The 18,447-nt window shown below is 69.5% G+C and overlaps 1 protein-coding gene across 6 annotated transcripts in view; it reads left to right on the top strand.

Moving 5' to 3' along the window:
- COL18A1 (collagen type XVIII alpha 1 chain) overlaps positions 1-18,447 on the top strand; it is a 74,698-nt gene that overhangs the window by 55,537 nt on the left and 714 nt on the right. For 4 of the 6 annotated variants that reach the window (XM_072738702.1, XM_072738700.1, XM_072738701.1 and 1 more), the window contains 32 exons: positions 1,279-1,341; positions 1,448-1,534; positions 1,941-1,994; positions 2,097-2,255; positions 2,843-2,905; positions 3,457-3,483; positions 4,342-4,473; positions 4,799-4,861; positions 5,160-5,186; positions 5,774-5,809; positions 6,415-6,486; positions 6,717-6,752; positions 6,996-7,085; positions 7,669-7,698; positions 7,786-7,812; positions 8,007-8,069; positions 8,286-8,360; positions 8,862-8,888; positions 9,073-9,126; positions 9,616-9,690; positions 10,604-10,672; positions 11,337-11,379; positions 11,637-11,699; positions 14,654-14,697; positions 14,884-15,006; positions 15,257-15,410; positions 15,497-15,570; positions 15,835-15,966; positions 16,337-16,369; positions 17,055-17,306; positions 17,558-17,755; positions 18,028-18,143. In XM_072738702.1, the coding sequence (XP_072594803.1) occupies positions 1,279-1,341; positions 1,448-1,534; positions 1,941-1,994; positions 2,097-2,255; positions 2,843-2,905; positions 3,457-3,483; positions 4,342-4,473; positions 4,799-4,861; positions 5,160-5,186; positions 5,774-5,809; positions 6,415-6,486; positions 6,717-6,752; positions 6,996-7,085; positions 7,669-7,698; positions 7,786-7,812; positions 8,007-8,069; positions 8,286-8,360; positions 8,862-8,888; positions 9,073-9,126; positions 9,616-9,690; positions 10,604-10,672; positions 11,337-11,379; positions 11,637-11,699; positions 14,654-14,697; positions 14,884-15,006; positions 15,257-15,410; positions 15,497-15,570; positions 15,835-15,966; positions 16,337-16,369; positions 17,055-17,306; positions 17,558-17,755; positions 18,028-18,143 (2,561 nt within the window). The remainder of the gene's footprint in view (positions 1-1,278; positions 1,342-1,447; positions 1,535-1,940; positions 1,995-2,096; positions 2,256-2,842; positions 2,906-3,456; positions 3,484-4,341; positions 4,474-4,798; positions 4,862-5,159; positions 5,187-5,773; positions 5,810-6,414; positions 6,487-6,716; positions 6,753-6,995; positions 7,086-7,668; positions 7,699-7,785; positions 7,813-8,006; positions 8,070-8,285; positions 8,361-8,861; positions 8,889-9,072; positions 9,127-9,615; positions 9,691-10,603; positions 10,673-11,336; positions 11,380-11,636; positions 11,700-14,653; positions 14,698-14,883; positions 15,007-15,256; positions 15,411-15,496; positions 15,571-15,834; positions 15,967-16,336; positions 16,370-17,054; positions 17,307-17,557; positions 17,756-18,027; positions 18,144-18,447) is intronic. The other 2 variants (XM_072738699.1, XM_072738704.1) reach the window with 1 other exon arrangement.

Below are 18,447 nucleotides of genomic sequence, written 5' to 3'. Positions count from 1 at the left end.
TACACGCAGGTGCACACACGTGGGTGCACACACATGCACACGCAGGTGCACACGCAGGTGCACACACAGGTGCATACACATGCAGGGGCACACACCCTTAGGTGCATACACAGGAGCACACACAAGCAGGTGCACACACTCAGGTGCATACACAGGTGCACACACATGCACATGTAGGTGCACACACAGGTATATACATATACACATGCAGATGCCCAGGTGCATACACAGGTACACACAGAAGCAGGTGCACACACGCAGGTGCACACACCCAGGTATACACACGCAGGTGCACACACAAGCTGATGCACACACAGGTGCACACAAGAGCTGCATACATGGAGGTACACACACAGGTGCGTGCACACGCACATGCAGGTGCACACAGGTACACGAGGTGCACACACGGGTGCACATAAGCAGGTGTAGCACACACATGCAGGTGTACACACAGGTGCACACACCCAGGTATACACACAGGTACACACACAAGCTGATGCACACACAGGTGCACACAAGAGCTGCATACATGGAGTGCACACAGGTGCACACACACTCAGGTGCATACACAGGTGCACACACATGCACACGCAGGTGCACACACAAGCAGGTTCGCACACAGGTATATACGTATACACATGCAGATGCGTGCACACACACAGGTACACACAGAAGCAGGTGCACACAGGTATACACACAGGTGCACACACTCAGGTCGACACACACAGGTATACACATATAGGCAGGTGCACGCAGGTGCAGCACACACATGCAGGTGCACACACCCAGGTATACACACGCAGGTGCACACACAAACTGATGCACACACAGGTGCACACAAGAGCTGCATACATGGAGGTGCACACACAGGTGCACACACGCAGGTGCACACACATGCACACACAGGTGCACACAGGTACACAAGCAGGTGCACACAAGCAGGTGTACACACAGGTATACACATACACACATGTATACACGCATGCAGATTCACACACATGGGTGCACACACGCATGCACACACAGGTGCACACATAGGCACACACTCAGGCATGCGCACCAGCGGGAGAGAGCACTGGTGACCCCGAGGATGCCCACGGGGAGGCCACAGCGCAGCGTTTAGGGCGGGTCCGCATGGCGATCCCCAGGCACGTCCACCTCGGGTCCTGCGTGACGTCCTCCGGGGGCTCGGCGGGTCCCAGCCGCGTGTCTTCGGCGGTGCGGGCGGGGTCGGCACAGAGGCGCCTTCTGACGGAGCTGCTGGTCCTTGTCTTCCAGGGCAACCCTGGGCCGCAGGGCTTCCCCGGAACCCCGGGAGACGTGGGCCCCAAGGGCGAGAAGGTGAGAGGCCGGGCGGTCCGGGCGGCGGGCCGTGCGCGTTACGTCCTCAAGCCCTGACCGTGGTGGATCCGCACCCCCTGACGTAACCGTTGCCTTCTGTCCCCAGGGCGACCCTGGGGTCGGGCCAAGAGGACCCCCAGGACCCCAAGGGCCTCCAGGGCCACCAGGACCCTCCTTCAGACACGACAAGCTGGTGAGTCCCAGCTGCAGCTCTTCCAGCAGGGGGGCCACCCGCTGTCCCCAGAGGAGGGACCCTCCGCCCCGTCCCCGGCTTGGCTTCCTCATGCCTCCTTCAGCTCACTCCCGTCTTCCCAAGGGGGTGTCCGGGTCTGGGAGTCATTCCCCGCCGTCCACACAGCAGGGCGTGGGGTCTGTGGGGGGCCCGTGGGGCCTGCCTGGCTCTGGCTCCTTCCGTTCAGGGGCCGCATCCACTCCCCGCTTCGGCCTCTTGCTGGAAACCTCCCGACTGCTGCCCGTGTGCACAGCGCGCCCCATGAGCTCCGGGCAGGGGCGGGCCCCCACCTCCTGGCCTCAGGAGAGGGGAGGCCCGGGGGGTGGCCTGAGCTCCCAGTGACGTGTCCGTGGGCTCCTTCCCCCAGACCTTCATTGACATGGAGGGGTCTGGGTTCGGCGGTGACCTGGAGAGCCTCCGAGTGAGTGTCCGTGGGTCGTGTGGGGGCGGCGGGCGCCCGGGTGGGGGTGGGGCCATTCTCTGCAGGTGCCGCTTTAACCGTTGCCTGTTTCTCCACGTCCAGGGCCCCAGAGGCTTCCCCGGTCCCCCCGGGCCCCCCGGCGTCCCAGGCCTGCCCGGAGAGCCAGGCCGCTTCGGGATGAACAGCTCGGACGTCCCAGGCCCCGCAGGCCTTCCTGGTGTCCCCGGGCGGGACGGGCCCCCTGGGCTTCCCGGCATCCAGGTAAGGCCTGCCTCCCTGGAGCCCCTCGCTGCCCCGTCCCCACCCGAGCCCGTCCTGGAGTCGGGGTGAACCGTCGGCCCCACCACGTCCTCCCCCTCCTCTTAGGAGGGGCTCCGGTCTCTGGGCCCCGGGGAGGAGCCTGGGTGGCCGCTCAGTGACTGTTCAGCCCGCGGTGTCCCAGGGTGGGGGTGGTCCCTGCTCACGCCCTGGGGGACCAGGGGCCTGGCGCTGCCCCACAGTGCCGCTGCCACGTGAACCGGGTGCCCGTCGCATGGTGTTTGCACAGCGACACACGCGGGCGTTCGATTCAGCACACGTGGCGCCCTGCGGTGACCGGGCAGGGCCAGGGCCCCCTCCTTCTCACCGTCCCCCCGTTGGATCCGCTCAAACACAAGTAAAGGAGAGAGGTGTGAGGCCGGAGCGAGCCGCCTGCGCCCTGCCGGCCTGGGCTCCGTCCTGCGTCTCCGGAACATTCCTGCGCCCTGGGTTCTCGGGAGGTGCCCGCGCCCAGGCGATCGCCCGCTGCCCCGGGAATCGTTCAGCGACTGAATCCCCCGGGCCCCACGCTCTGCTTTTCTCTCCCCCAGGGACCGCCAGGCCCTCCGGGGAAAGAAGGAGGACCAGGGAAGCCCGGCCCGAAAGGCAGCCCCGTAAGTCTGGGGGGGCGGCCGCAGCACCGTATAGGGGCCAGGGGGCGACGGAGCCCGGGGTGCGCCCCCCACGCCCGGGGACGCCGCATGGAGGCCACCCCCACGAAGGGTTTTCAAGTAACACTGACTCTGGGTTTGGAAGATTTAGCTCAAGTTCTAATTTTGGTCACAACCGGGGTCTGGTTTCCACGTGGTTCGGCGAATGACCCGGGGGGTCGCGGGCCGTCCGTGGTGCCGTCCTTGGTGCTGTCCTCTCCGTGGGGGCCGGGCTCCGTGGGGCCGAGCGGGGGGCGCGTCCGTGGGGCTGTGGGCTCGCCGACTAGAGCCTGTCCTCCCGGCGGCGTCGGCCCCCGGGGCAGCCGGCCAGGACGGGATGACGACGGCCACAGCCCGCGGGTGTGCCCGGGCCAGGACAGCACGCTGGGAGCGCTGGACTCGCGTCTCGGGGGCGCGGCGCTCAGGCAGGCTCCCCGGGTCGGGACGAAACGACTGAAAGTGTTTGCTCTTCTCTCGCTGGCTGCACGTCTGAGCGGTCGTCCTCTCTCCCGCAGGGTGACGCGGGCGCCCCAGGACCTAAGGTACGGGCGAGACCCCCTAGCTGCCCCCTGACAGGGCAGGGTCGTGCTGCTGCGCGGGCGGGGGGGGGCGGGGGTCCGTGTCCCTCGTTTGCAGGTTTGCAGGGGACGCCAGGTGGGGTCGGGTGGGCCGGGTGGGCCGGAGCGCCCGCCTCAAGACTCGCCCTGCGCCAGCCCGCCCCCTGCACGGCGGCCCCCGCGGATCCCCACTTCCCTGCCCTGCTCGCTAGCCGCTGGGCGGGGCCCGCGCTGTCCGAGGCGTCCTGGACCCTCAGGCCCTCCTGCCCCCCCCCCCCCGCTCCTCCCCGCCCCCTCCCCCAGGCATGCTCTGTGCTCCCCGGGCACCAGGGCACGAGGCCTAGAAGGAGGGTTGGGGCGGGGGGGGTGGGGGGGCTCCCTCTGTTGCTTTGTTTTCATTTTTATTTGTTTGACTCAGCAAAATAGTTCATTTCTTGCTGCCCCGACAGTCCCGGGCAGATAAGGGTCAGGGCCGCGGCTGCGATTGGGTCCGGCCCCTCGGGTCCCGCCGTCCACCGGGGTCACCACGCGGCAGGTATTGCCTCCGCTCACGTGACCCTGGAGGAGCGTGTGGTCAGGGCGGCCCGTGGGGAGCGGCTTCTGCGGGGAGGCCGTGTCCGTCCGTCTGGTCGCCACACACGCTCACCCTTGGCTGCTCGTTTTTAAAGTGAATAAAATCACCCCCTGTTGGGTTTGTTTTGGGAAATGTCAGTCCTGTGTTTGGCTTTTCAGGTTCGGAACAGCACAGGGGGACGGGGGTGCACAGGGCTGCGGGGGGTGCCCTGGGCTGAGCCGACACGCTGACGGCCGCAAGTGCTGACGCCCGGTCTCCCCACCCTGCAGGGAAGCAAGGGTGACCCCGGCCCCGTCGGCCTTCCGGGGGAGAGCGGCTTGGCAGGAGCCCCCGGGCCGGCTGGACCACCAGGGCCCCCCGGACCGCCGGGGCCACCAGGACCAGGACTGGCCGCGGGGTTTGTGAGTACCAGTGGCCCCGTCCCCCCAGAAAGCCCCGGGCACCCCCGCTGATGGGACGCTCCCCGGCCCCATCCGAGCCATGAGCTCCCCGGGGAGCCCTGCTGACCCCCGACTGTGTCCGTGGGAAGGAGCAGCCCCCTGTTGCCGCAGGTGGTCACCACCCAGGGCCGGGGGGGACACAGCGGACGGCCAGGGGACCCCCGCACATGCTCCGGCCTAGGAGGGCTGAGCTCACGCCCACCCAGCGGGGTCCCTGCCCCCGGGCCGTGAGGGGTCTCTTCCCACGAGAGGCCGTGGCCCGAGCGCCCTGCATGTGCTCCCGCAGGTTGACATGGAAGGCTCGGGGGAACCCTTCTGGTCGACGGCGCACGGAGCCAGCGGGCCGCAGGTATGGCCCTGGCGGGGTGCGGGGGGACACGTCCGCTGGCGCCCGGGTGCCGTCCACCCCGGGGATCTCCGTGCACTGATGAGCTCGACCGGCCTTGCCGCCAAATATAATATTAAAGGTTCCTGGTCTGTGGGGGTGGCCCTGAGCTGCCGGGCACTGGCGGGGACGGGCCCACGTGCAGCCGAGGGTCCCCACGGTGCCCAGGACAGACCCCCTGGCCCCGGGAGCGCCGGCTGCGCTGGGCCTGGCCGTGTCCCCTGCTGCGGGGCTCAGGCTGTGTCCCCTCTCTGCCCCACAGGGACCTCCAGGCCTGCCCGGGGTCAAGGTCAGTGAGCGCGCCCGCCCTCCGCAGCACCTGCGGGTTCAGGGGCCTGAGGAGCCCAAGGGGAACCGCCCGTCACGCGCCCCCCTCCCCAGCCTCGGTGCTGGGGGGCCTGCGTCCCTGGCTTCACGCACCAAGGGGCGATGCCGACCCGGGGGACACGGGAACCGGACCCCGCCCGCCTCCCTGCTGGGCCCTCTGCTCCCCCTGCCCTGGGGACCCCAGCCCTCCCCGCCCCCCGAGGGCGCCCCCGGGGCATGCCATGCTCCCACACCCGCGGGTTCCAGGCGGTCAGTGTCCACCGCAGGGTGTCGCGGAGCCTTCCTTCACGAAGATCCTCTTAGGAGGTGTGACCTGAGACACCTGGGTCGGCTCAGGGGTCGCGCTGTCGAGAGACACGTTATTCTTAAATCCGGGGGGGCCGCTCCTGGGCCAACAGATGATGCAGCTTCTGGAACAGTCTGGGCTGCGTGCGCTGAGGGGGCCCCGGATCCCCGCTCTGGGCCGCATGGGGGGGTCTGGGGGGGTGGGCACCCCGTGCAGGGTGGGCTGCTGTGCTCCATGCTCACGGGGCACCTCTCCCACTTTAGGGGGACCCTGGGATAGCGGGACCACCGGGCGCCAAGGTAAGAGAGCCTGGTCTCGGGTTCGGGAAGTGAGTGACCTGAGCAGCCCAGGTCGGGAGCGGGGTGGGCCCCCATCGCCCCATCACCCCGTCCCCCCGGAGCCACAGAGCCTCGGGATGAGGTTGCTCGGTGACCTCCAAGGCCAGACTCTGGGTCCTGCTCCCTCTGCTCCTGCTGTCTGGGCTCAGCTTCATTCCTTAGGGTCCAGGGTTATTCCAGGGGCACCCGCCCCCGGGGCAGCTTCCAGGACACTGCCCCCCAGGACACTGACCCCAGCTGACTCCCCAGGACACTGACCCCAGGACACTGCTCCCCCCAGGACACTGACCCCCAGGACACTGACCCCAGGACACTGCTCCCCCCCCAGGACACTGGCCCCCTAGGGTACCCCTGCCCCAGGACACCTGACCCCTGACACCCCAGGACACCCCCACCCCAGGCCACAGGACAGGCTTCCTCCTGCCAGTGTGAGTCTGGGGAACCACACGAGTCCATCCCCCGGGGCCCCCTCCTCTCTGCCCCTCGCCCTTGGGGTACGAGCTGGTGACCGACAGCAGGGTTTGCCGGGCGGGGAGCTGACCCTCATCTCCCCCCGTGTGGTCCAGGGAGAAGTCGGCGCAGATGGGCCTCCCGGGTTCCCCGGCCTCCCTGGCAGAGAGGGCACGGCCGGAGTGCAGGTGACTCCCTAGGGGGGCCGTGGGGGCCGCGGGGGGGGGGGGGAGACAGCCCCACAGGAGCTGCTCTGAGGAAGCTGGTGCCTCTGTGTGGTCTCTGGGGGCTCCCGACCAGTTTTCCGTACCCCAAGGGGTCCGTGGGACATGGGCGGGGGGTGCCGGTGCTGGTGGTCCACAGCCGGGGAGGCGGCTCCGTTCTGTGCAGGTGACCTGTTTCCTTCCCATCTCTGCAGGGACCCAAAGGAGAAAAAGGGACCCAGGGAGAGAAAGTGAGTCGGGGCTCGGGGTTCCCAGGCAGGGCAGGTGCATGGCCAGGCCTCGGGGCTGCCCCCCAACCCCGTGCCACAGCGTGGCCTTGGAGACGAGACCTTCACATCTCTGCCCTCAGCCCCAGGCGCCTCCCCACACCCGATGGGCTCCGGGAACCCCTCTAACGCTGGGTGGGCTTGGGGGTCCCTTCCAGAGGCCCCCCCCAAGCCATCTGAGTGCCCGACGCTGGCTTTGTCTTCCAGGGCGAGCCAGGGAGGGACGGAGTGGGGCAGCCTGGGCTCCCTGGACCCCCCGGACCCCCGGGGCCCGTCGTCTACGTGTCGGAGCAGGAGGTAAGGCCCCCTCCCCGCTGCTCCGGCCCCACAGCACGCCCTGAGTCCCCGGGCCGCTGGCGCTGCCCACCTAGGGTGACCCCCAAAGACGCCGGGGCTCACGGTCTGTTGGTCGTACTCAGAACCAGTGACCGTGTCTCATCCTGGTGAGATTTTTAAATCATTTAAAAGACAAGAAAAATACGAGGTTGGGTGTCCGGGGAGAAACGCAGGTTCTGTAGCAGAAAATCCACCCGGAACAAGGTGCCCCCTGTCCCCCACCCCCCGAGCCCCGCGGATCCCGCGGCCGCCGAGCAAGCCTTGCGGAGCCGCCCGTCGGGTCCCCTCGGTTCGCGCGCTGCCGACGCCGGCAGGTGGGCTCGGGCCCCCAGCCCAGGCCGCAGATGACAGCCCCAGGGTGTCCAGAAGGTTCTCCGGGCCGGGGCGGGCTCCAGCGGGCGCCTCCCCTTCTGACCGGGGGACGTCGAGGCGGTTTTCCTGTGTCCATTTGCGCGGTTTTTGGCCCCGTGCGAGGAGCCGGATCCTCCTCGGGAACCACTGTCCTTCCCTTTCCCGCTCGGTGCTGTTCCCGCGGCGCCCACAGAGAGCGGCGGCAGGCGTGCCGGGACCCGAGGTAGGTGCGGCGGCCCGGGGCCACCCAGCCCGCGCCCCACACCCCGCACCCCACACCCCGCGCCCTGACCCGCCCCTCTCCCCGCAGGGCCGGCCGGGACACGCGGGCTTTCCTGTAAGTGGCCGCTCAGCCCGGCGCCCCAGGGTGCCCGCCAGGCCGGGGGACCGTCCGGGTCCTGGGCAGCAGCCCCCGGGGACCGGGGCGGACTCGGGGGGCGGGGGTCTCGGGGCGAGGTGTGGCCGGTGCCCCAACAGCCGTGCTGGGTCCGGGTCTGCGTGTGGCCCTCATGCCCACCTGTCCCCCCACAGGGACCGGCCGGGCCGAAGGGAGATCTGGGCTCCAAAGGCCAGCGGGGCCCCCCAGGGCCCAAGGTGAGAGGCTGGGGCACCATCCACCCAGGGACGGCCCCCCTCCGTGACCCCGGGGGGTGGACGCGAGAGCCGTGACCTCGCTGTGGCCCCGGGAGGCCCCGCGGGGACGCCCCACCTCCGCTCGCTGTGCACCTGCTCTGGGGTGTGGGTGCCCTGAGCGCGGGGTGAGGACCCCTCCCCGGAGCCTCCCTGACGCCGCCGCCCACCCCGTTCCAGGGCGAGAAGGGCGAGCCGGGCCCAGCGTTCAGCCCCGACGGCAGCATGCTGGCCCCCGCCCAGAAGGGGGCCAAGGTGAGCATGGGGGGCGCCTGGGGTGGCTCCCCTCGTCCAGGCCGGGGAGGGGGCGTCTCCAGGGGCCACGCACAGAGCATGAAGGGTCTGTCTTCCCGAGGGGAGCCTGTTCGCGCCCAGGCGTGAGCACTGCTCCTGAGCAGGTTCCAGAACCTTCTGCACCTGGGGCCCCTTGCCCATTCTTGTCTGTCCCTGTCATGGCCACACCGGGAAGGTCCTCGAGGTCCTCAGAGCCCTGCACGCCCACCCGACCGGCACCGGGCGGCCCCTGGTCCTCCCCGCCTGTCGGCTGAGCGCCCTGCGGAGCGCTGGGGGTCCCGGGGCGGCTGAGGGGTCAGCCTGCTCCCTCAGGACTGGGCTGGGGGCCTGTGCCAGGTCCCCCGCCCCCCCAGGCTCTGGGAGGGCCCCGGCGGAGCCGGACCGGGGGTTCAGGGGCTGTGGGGGGTGGTCCTTGCACCCCCGGGGTGCGGCGTCTGACGGTGCCTCTGCTTTTCCGTTCAGGGAGAGCCCGGCTTCCGAGGCCCCCCGGTGAGTAGGCCCAGGCCTCCCCACGGCGGACGCCAGGCGCAGCCTGCAGGGGCGCGAGGCCGCCGAGGGGGCGCGGGTGGCCCCGTACATCCCGAGGGGCACCTTCAAGGCAGAGGCGGGTGTTGGGCGGAGACCCGGGGGGCTGGCCTCTGCTCACCTGGGAGGTGGCGCCTCCTTTCTGCAGGGTCCCTACGGGCGGCCGGGGCACAAGGGAGAGATCGGCTTCCCTGGGCGGCCGGTAAGGACCCGGGACCTCGGGCCGCGCGTGGGCAGTGGGGGGGCAGTCCCTGCCGTTGTCCTGCCCCCGGGGACCGTCCTGCATGAGGAGCGCTCTCCCCAGGACGAAGCCCAGGGAGGCCCAGCCTGCCCACTGATGGCTGGGGCTGAGGGGCTGGGGCCAAGGGGACCCTGGGTGGGGATGGAGACCCCAGGGTGGGGACAGACACCTCGGGTCAGGGAGATGGAGACCCCGGGTCAGGGATATGGAGACCCTGGATGGGGATGGAGACCCTGGGTGGGGACGGAGGCCCCGGGCGGGGATGGAGACCCCAGGTCAGGGAGATGGAGACCCCAGGTGGAGATGGAGACCCCAGGTCAGGGAGATGGAGACCCCAGGTCAGGGAGATGGAGACCCCAGGTGGAGATGGAGACCCCGGGTGGGGACGGAGAGCTGCGGAGGCCAGGGTGAGCCAGCAGCCGCAGCCCCCACCCCTCTGCTCTGCCCCAGGGTCGCCCTGGGATGAACGGACTGAAGGGGGAGAAAGGGGAGCCAGGACAGGCCAGCGCCGGCTTCGGTATGAGGGTGAGTGTCCCCCAAGGGGCGACGGCACCCCCGGGGGCACAGAGGGGCCGTGCGCTGTGACCACGCTGTGCGGGCTGTGACATGAGGACCCCACCGCGTGCACACAGAGCCCGTGTGGCCGCCTCTGACGGCCCTCCCTGCCCGCGGTGGCGACCCCACGGCCCAGCTCCCAGGGAGATGCCCCCCCCAGAGCCGTGAGCCCCCGTGGTGGTGGGGGGGGACCAGGGTCCTGCGGCCGCCCACGCAGCCGTCCCCACCGTTGTGGTTGGGCCCTCGCTGCCCGTCCCCACGGGGCCTCTTCCTTCCATGGAGTTTGCAGGAGCGCGAGATCGCTAGGTCAGGGGTCGGCGGGAAGGCCCCGCTGGGGTCCGTTGGGCACTTTGGAGTCTCAGGGTGGACGTGACACGGCGGCTGCTGGGACTGGGCCCCGCCGGCAGCGGCCTCTCTGGGGCCCGAGACCCCACCTCCGAGCCGCATCCCGTCCCCCCGTGCCCGGCCTCGGTGGGGCAGCAGGGGGACCGCGGGGACGGCGCCCAGCCCACCCGCCCTGGTTCCCGCGCTCTGCCCCTTCAGAAGCCCTCCTGGTGTCGCCCGGTCCCTCCGCGTTGTCCCCTTTCTGTGAATAATGAACGGAGGGTCACTCGGAGCCCCGCCCGCCGCCCCTGGGGAGCCCCCTTCCCGCGGGGACACGCCCACGTCCAGTCCTGTCGCCCAAGGGACGTTCTGGGAGATGCTCTGTCCCCCAGACCCACAACCAGAGTGAACCGGGTGCTTCCTGACTCTGTGCTGTCCCCGGAGTTCAGTCGTCTGATTTTATGGAAACACCTAGAAACGCTCCTGCCTGTATCTGCTGCCCTGCTCCTGTCCACAGCCTGGCCGTGGACCTCACAGGCTTCTTGTCCTTCCCACGCAGGGTCCACCCGGTCCCCCAGGGCCTCCAGGGCCCCCAGGCCCTCCTGGGACTCCCGTCTATGACAGCAACGTAAGTCCTGCCAAGATCCCTCCCCACCCTCCTCCTCACGGGCCCTACCCAGTGCCACCCCCGGGGTGCTGACCCCCAAGGAGGGGCTGACCTCTAGGGGGTGCTGACCCCAGGAAGAGGCTGACCTCTAGGAGGGTGCTGACCTCTAGGGGGGTGCTGACCCCCAGGAAGAGGCTGATCTGTAAGGGGGTGCTGACCCCTAGGGAGGGATTGATCTCGGGGGGGGGGCTCCTGACCTTAGGAAGAAGCTGACCTCTAGGGGGGTGCTGACCCCCAGCCAGGGGACAGCCCAGTTTCCAGCAGAGGGTGGCTAGTGGGACCCAGGCCCATGTGCCTGGTAGGTTTTCTGTTAGAAAACAAGCCTCTACCTGGGAAGCGAGATGGGGGGCTCTCTGGACTGGGGAGACTGAGGCTCAAGCCCCGTGGTCCTGGGGGGGTCACACACCCCTGTTTTCTGAGGCTCAGCCCCATGAAGTGAACCGTGAGGGGCTGATCACATCGTGAGTGGGGCTCCTGATCCCAAAGCCCAGTTTGCTCTCCCTCCGTGGTCTGCACCCCTGGGGAGCATCCGTGTGGCTTCACGGCAGGCCGGGCCTCTGGGCCCTGGGAGCCCCGCGTGGGGGGCTCACCTTGCAGGGCACCTTCCTCACTGGCTTCTTTGCAGGCATTCATGGAGCCTGGCCACCCCGGACCTCCAGGATTGCCAGGTGAGGGGTCCTGGGGCTTCGGGGCGGCCAGGGCGGGACGCGGGGCCTCATGGGTCCCGTGAACCCCCTACCCCCGGGCCCTCCAGGGCGGCCTCCCAGGCAGCCTGACTGGACAGCAGTGGACGCTGGCCCGGCTCCCCGGCCTCGTCCTACCGGCTGGCGCACCCTGCAGGAGTGGCCTTGTCCCCGGAGCAGCCCCTTGGGCGGGACCCCCAGGGCACACACTCCATAACGGGCCCGGGTCTCTGTCCTTCCAGGGCACCAGGGGCCTTCTGGACCAAAGGGTGACAAAGGAGATGTGGGCCCTCCAGGACCACCAGGTGACGATGCTCTGGGCTGCCCTGGGCTGGGGCGGAGTGTGTGGGGGGGGGGTGGTTGCTGCGTCCATGGTGACCTGGCTGCCCTCCTGGAGGAAGGAGACCCCGTCCAGGCTCATGGGGCCCTGACAGGACCTGTGGTGCTGAGTCTGGGTTTAAGGCCTCAGGTTGGCCCCACAAGCCTCAGGGCCAGGACCTAGGGCTTTGAGGACAGGTGGCCCTGGCTGCGCACCAAGGAGTGGGGCCAGCCCTGGCGTGTTGGGGGATCTCGGGACGGCCCCCCATTACCCCTCATCAGGCCACATGCCGGGGTGGGGGTGAAGGCCTGGCCCTCAGACGTTCCCTTGGACGGTGAGCCCTCTGCCCAGCCCTTCCCTTGCTGAGATCCCGGGACCCCTGGTGTGGACGTTGGGGAGCTAGCGGATCCAAGGTGCAGAGCTGGGGCCCCCACAGGCCGGGCCCATAAGGGCTGCGAGCAGGGCCTGCCTGCAGGGATGGGGCTGAGCTCGGGGCGAGGGCAGGTCAGAGACAGGCCTGTGGGTGGAGACCAAGCCCCATGTTCCCCAGACGGCTGCCAGGAGGGAACCCCTGGGTTCCCCAGGGTCTAGGAGCCCCTGAGGCCGACGGCCAGAACTGCCCAGAACCCAAGAGGGGCAGACATGGCAGGCGAGCCAGGCCGTCCGGGGGGCCAGCTAAGGTGGGGGCAAGGGCGAGGTGAGGGCGTCTGTGGGGAGCTGGGACCTGTGGGAAGAGCCGGTTCCTCTCCGGGACAGAGCGGGGGGCCCTTCCCAGAGCCGGAGGTGATGCTGGGGGTACGCGTCCTGGGGGCCGAGCTGCGAGGCGGGCTGGCCCTTGTCCACGTCAGGCGTCGGGGCGGGACGCACCTGCCACCTCGGGGATGAGCGGAGAAGGGACGAGAACCGGCAACTAAAACGGCCACAGGAAGAACGGCACCGAGGAGGCGGCCGGAGAGGAGAGGGCAAGGGGCAGATGGGACGCGCGGGAAGTAGGCAGAACAGTCGGGGTGAAGTCTGTCAGCGCAGCGCCCCCGAGTTCCCTGAGCACTCGATTGCCCCCGAAGCAGCCGGCTGGACGCAAGCACAACCGCGTGCCGCCTGCAAGGCTCGCTCCGCAAACGGGACGCAGCTAACCGCGGCAGGGCGGGAAGGTGCTCCGCTGGGAAGGGAGCTGCGGGGGGCAAGCCGTGCGTCTGTGTGCGTGTGTGCATGTGCGTGTGTGCTCCTGTGATGCACCTGTGTGCGTGTGCACCTGTGAACACACCTGTGTGGGTTCCTGTGTGCACCTGTGTGCGTGTGTGCATGTGTGTGTGTGCTCCTGTGAATGCACCTGTGTGTGTGCCTGCCTGCACCTGTGTGTGCGTGTGCACCTGTGAACACACCTGTGTGGGTTCCTGTGCGTACCTGTGTGTGTGTGTGCACCTGTGAACACACCTGTGTGTGTGCCTGCATGCAGCTGTGTGGGCTCCTGTGTGCACCTGTGTGTGTGTGCACCTGTGAACACACCTGTGTGGGTTCCTGTGTGTGCCTGTGTGCACCTGTGAACACACCTGTGTGGGTTCCTGTGTGCACCTGTGTGCGTGTGTGCACCTGTGAACACACCTGTGTGTGTGCCTGCATGCAGCTGTGTGGGCTCCTGTGTGCACCTGTGTGTGTGTGCACCTGTGAACACACCTGTGTGGGTTCCTGTGTGTGCCTGTGTGCACCTGTGAACACACCTGTGTGGGTTCCTATGTGCACCTGTGTGCGTGTGTGCACCTGTGAACACACCTGTGTGTGTGCCTGCGTGCAGCCGTGTGGGCTCTTGTGTGCACCTGTGTGTGTGCACACCTGTATGGGCTCCTGTGTGCACGTGTGCACCTGTGAATGCGCCTGTGCGTGTGTGTGCACCTGTGTACCAATGCAGGTGTGTGTATGAGAGCGAGGAATCAGACAAGAGTATCTTAAAGCGGGAAAGGCTGCAGAAACTCTAACAAGCTCTTCACAAGGATTAAAGAGGAGAAATCCCGCCGGGAACGTACAGCAACTCCCCATTTCTGCACCTAAGCACAGAGCTGCAGGACACCAGGAGCACCGGTGGGGAGGACTGAGGACGACAGGGTGGCCGGGGCGGGGTGTGGCCGCCCGGCAGGGGCGAGGGCAGCTCAGCGGGGAGATGGAGCTGACGGGGTGAGCGCCCCGACCGCTGGGCCCACGCGGGGCTGCAAGCGAGCGGGAGGTCAGACTGGGAGACGCCCGCGGAGCAGCGCACCTGCTCGGATAGGAGGGGGTGCGGCTGGCACCCGGAGGGGGCTCCCACCAGGGGGCTCCCCACGTGGCCCCGGGGTTTACCCAGCACGGGCTCGGGGCACAAGGGCAGGTTTAACTGGAAGAAAGAGGCCAGACCCCACGTGAATGACGAGCCTTACGGATCGAGCCAGTTCTTTGAAAAGAGCCATGATCCGGGCACATCCCCCGCAGGGCCGCAGGGGGGCTCGCTGGGGTGGGGGGACACGGTCAGAGAGCGCCCCAGCGAGCGGGGGTGCGGGGGACTCTGGCTGCATATTTATGGGAAGGAGGAAATAAAACAGGCACCAGGGCGGTGAGCTCAGCCCCCAGGGGGCCGCGCGGCCACCGTCCCAGCCCGTAGGGCGCTTTGCCGCCGCCAGGAGGGCAGTTGACAGAAGTCAACCTTCTAAACGTGCCGAGGAGCCGGGTCGGGGCTCCCGGAGCCTGTGGGGTCCCGGAGCTGGCGCCGCGCCCCCTGGGCCATGTCTGGGAGGCGGCGGGTGTGCGACCCCAGGGCCGGAGGGGAAAGAGGTCGCCGTTGACAGAAGTGTCGGGGGCCTGGGGACAAGGGCCACAACCCGCAGGGCATCCGCGGGCACCAAGGAAGTGGCGGAAGCGAGGAGGAAGGCGCGGGCGTGGGCGCGTGGCTGACCCGGGCCCTCTCTCCTGCAGGCCAGTTCCCCTTCGACCTCCTCCAGCTCGGGGCTGAGATGAAGGTGGGTGACACCCGCGCCCTGCGCCACCCTGACTCAGTTTCCCCGGGGCCCACGTGGTGCAGGAAGGTCCTGCCAGGCCTGCCAGACGGGCTCCAGAAGCTTCCAGAAGCTTCCTGCTCCTGGGTCCGCCCTGCCCTCCCACCCCGGCCGCGGGGGCCGGGCTCAGACCAGCATCTCTGTCCTCAGGGGGAGAAGGGCGACCGAGGCGACGCCGGGCAGAAGGGCGAGCGCGGTGAGCCCGGGGGGGGCGGGTTCTTCGGCTCAAGCGTGCCCGGCCCCCCCGGCCCCCCGGGCTACCCCGGCATCCCGGTAAGTCTGGGCTCGCGGCCCCAGGGGCCAGGGACGCCTGCGAGGCCCAGCAGCTGGCCGCGAGCTTCCCCTCCGGGTCCTGCCCCCGGCGTCGGGGTGGGGGCACCTGCTGTCCTGCGGGCGCTGCTCCTTCCTCTCGGGGGGCTGCACCTCTGCCTGCGGCCTGGGGGGAGGCGGGTGGCTCGGCTGCTCCTCACAGGGCCTCTGGCTGAAGCCGCCGGGCCCCTCAGGCTCTCTTGTCCACCCCCAGGGTCCCAAGGGAGAGAGCGTTCAGGGCCATCCCGGCCCCCCTGGACCTCAGGGCCCCCCTGGCATCGGCCATGAGGGGCGTCGGGGGCCTCCCGGGCCCCCCGGCCCCCCCGGGCCCCCAGGACCCCCTTCCTTTCCCGGCCCTTACAGGCAGAGTAAGTCGGGCGAGGGGGGTGGGTACCTGGGCCCCCGCCTCGTCCAGCCGGGGCTGCGTGCCCCATGTCTGCTTTCTCTCTCACAGCTATCAGTGTCCCCGGCCCCCCCGGGCCCCCCGGGCCCCCCGGCCCCCCTGGAACCATGGGCACATCCTCAGGGGTAAGAGCCTCCAGCCCGGGCTGGCCACCCTCCCCTCGGAGGCTGCGGGTGGACTGTTTCACGGGTGGCTTGAGATGGTTCCCAAGCAGAAGTGGGGGGCCTGGGGGTCAGGAGGGCAGGGGAGGGCCCCCAGCAGCCCTCCCCACGGGGCCTCACCCGAAGCCACAGGGTGTTCGGTGGGTCCCTCACCTGGAGGCACCCACATCCTCACCCACGAGCCCGGATGCTGCCTCTGTGCCGGGGACCCACTAGTGCGGCTTCCAGCAGGTGCGCATCTGGGCCACGTACCAGACGATGCTGGACAAGGTGCCGGACGTGCCGGAGGGCTGGCTCATGTTTGTGGCCGAGAGGGAGGAGCTGTACGTCCGGGTCCGGAACGGGTTCCGGAAGGTTCTGGTGAGTCCCCCGCACCTAGAGGGGGCCAGAGGGCTTCCCAAGCTGGCCCGCGGCACGGTGGGGTTGCGGGAAGGGAGCCCTGTGCCTGGCTGCCCAGGGCGGACTGAGCGGGGGTGTCCATGTCCTGGGGGGCGGGCGCCTGGCGGGGTGAGTGACCCACGCTGCTCCTTGTTACTCTCAAACGAGTGGACTAGTCTTCGGAGCCGTTGTACGTTTACAGAGAAGCGATCCCCCCGCTTTTTAAAGCAGATGAACATCCGGTGTTGTGTGCCCGGTGCTGGCCTGGGCACCAGGGCGCAGCCGCACCAGCTTCCCCGGGAGGGCGGGCGGGCGTCAGGGGTCACCGGGTAACCCCTGCGTTTTCTTCCAGCTGGAGGCGCGGGTGCCACTCCCACGCGGGACGGTAAGGGCGGCTGCAGGACGGAGGCAGAGGATGGCCAGGGCTCCGTGGGCCGGGAGGGGCGGGCAGGTCATGCCCCCTGCCTGGCGGATGGAGCCCCGGATATTTGGGCTCTTTCCTCAAACAGGCCAGGACCGGGGCTGCGTTAGGTGCCGTGTGTCTCTGGTTCTGTGGGTCTGTCCCTGCGTGGAGCCCAGTGGGTCCCCTCTCATTCATTCATTCATTCATTCATTCATTCAGCAGGGTCTTGGCCCCTCCCACCTGCCAGGCACTGTTGGGGGGTGGGGACAGGTAGCAGGTCCCTGGTACTGGGGAAGCGGGAGGCGGTTATGCGGAGGGCAGGGTCAGAAGGCGTTGGGCGCCGGGGCAGCCGCCTCTGTGAGGTGGGTGGGGTGGAGCGAGGGCCTGGGAGCCAGGGCGGGGGTGTCCGACGGTGAGGCGGCTGGAGGGTCAGGGACCGCGGTGCTGAGCCGGGCGGCTGGGGGCCGCTCCGGACATCAGGCTGGCGGGGCTCGCTGCCCCCGCTGCTGCCCTAACTCCCCGGGGCACCCAGGGTCTATGGGCGCCCCCCAGCTCACCACCCGCAGGCTGGCCCCGTGTTGACCAAGAGCAGGGCCGGGTGCAGAGGAGGGGGCGTCCGGGTGTCAGCGGCCCTACCACCGGGCACCGTCGGCCTCTCCATCTGCAGGACAACGAAGTGGCCGCCTTGCAGCCCCCCGTGGTGCAGCTGCACGAGGGCAACCCATACCCCCGGCGGGAGCCCACCCACGCCACGGCGCGGCCCTGGCGGGCAGATGACATCCTGGCCAGCCCCCCGCGCCTGCCAGACCCCCAGCCCTACCCCGGGGCCCCGCACCACGGCTCCTACCTGCACTTCCAGCCGGCTCGCCCCACTGGCGGGCCCGTCCACACCCACACCCACCAGGACTTCCAGCCGGTGGTGAGTGGCCCCCGCGGTGGCTCGGGACCCACCAGCAGCGTTCGGCCCACCAGGGCTCCCAGGGGCTTCTCTGGTCCCAGCCCCTGGCTGTCTCCCTGGAGGTCAGGGCAGCAGAGCCTGAGCACGGGGATGTGCCCCGGGGCAGGTGGGGTGGTGGCCTGGGGGTGGCCCCCAGCACAGGGCCTCTGCCGCCTGGGGCCTGGCTGGTGCTCTGGGCCAGGACCCGCCTAGACCGCGTCTGATCCCCGCAGCTGCACCTGGTGGCCCTGAACAGCCCGCAGCCGGGCGGCATGCGAGGCATCCGGGGAGCGGACTTCCAGTGCTTCCAGCAGGCGCGCGCCGTGGGGCTGGCCGGCACCTTCCGGGCCTTCCTGTCCTCGCGGCTGCAGGACCTCTACAGCATCGTGCGCCGGGCCGACCGCACCGGGGTGCCCGTCGTCAACCTCAGGGTGCGCCGCTGCCCCCCGCCTGCGGCCGGGCCCTCCCGTGCAGCCGCTGGGGCTGGGGCTGGGGCTGGGGCTGGGGCTGGGGCTGGGCTGGGGCTGGGGCTGGGGCTGGGGCTGGGGCTGGGATTGGGGCTGGGGCTGGGGCTGGGATTGGGGCTGGGCTGGGGCTGGGGCTGGGGCTGGGATTGGGGCTGGGCTGGGGCTGGGGCTGGGGCCCGGGCCCCTCTGGCCGCACAGCTCCAGGGGCACTGAGCCCCCCGCACGTCCCTCCCCAGGACGAGGTGCTCTTCCCCAGCTGGGAGGCCTTATTCTCAGGCTCCGAGGGCCAGCTGAAGCCCGGGGCCCGCATCTTCTCTTTCGACGGCAGAGATGTCCTGCAGCACCCGGCCTGGTAGGTGCCCCAGGAGGTCTGGGTGGTGCGCCCAGGAGCGGCGGCAGGGGGTGTGGCCTGGAGGGGCGCCCCGGGGGCCAGGGTGGGCTCCAGGGTCGCCCGCCCTCCGTGGCCCCGCCCCGCATCCACCGGCCCCGCCCTCCCGGTGGAAGGCCCCGCCCACCCCAGTGGTTCTGCCCTGCATCCAGTGGCCCCGCCCTCCCAGTGAAAGGCCCCGCCCCAGTCCTCCTAGTGGCCCTGCCCCACACCCACTGGCCCCGCCCTCCCAGTGGAAGGCCCCGCCCACTTCCGTGGCTCCGCCCCG

Source organism: Vulpes vulpes, chromosome 15 (genome assembly GCF_048418805.1).
Source record: "Vulpes vulpes isolate BD-2025 chromosome 15, VulVul3, whole genome shotgun sequence".
In the NCBI taxonomy this organism is placed as follows: domain Eukaryota; kingdom Metazoa; phylum Chordata; class Mammalia; order Carnivora; family Canidae; genus Vulpes; species Vulpes vulpes.
Note: the sequence above shows the minus strand (reverse complement) of the source record. Positions and strands in the feature narration are given on the sequence as shown.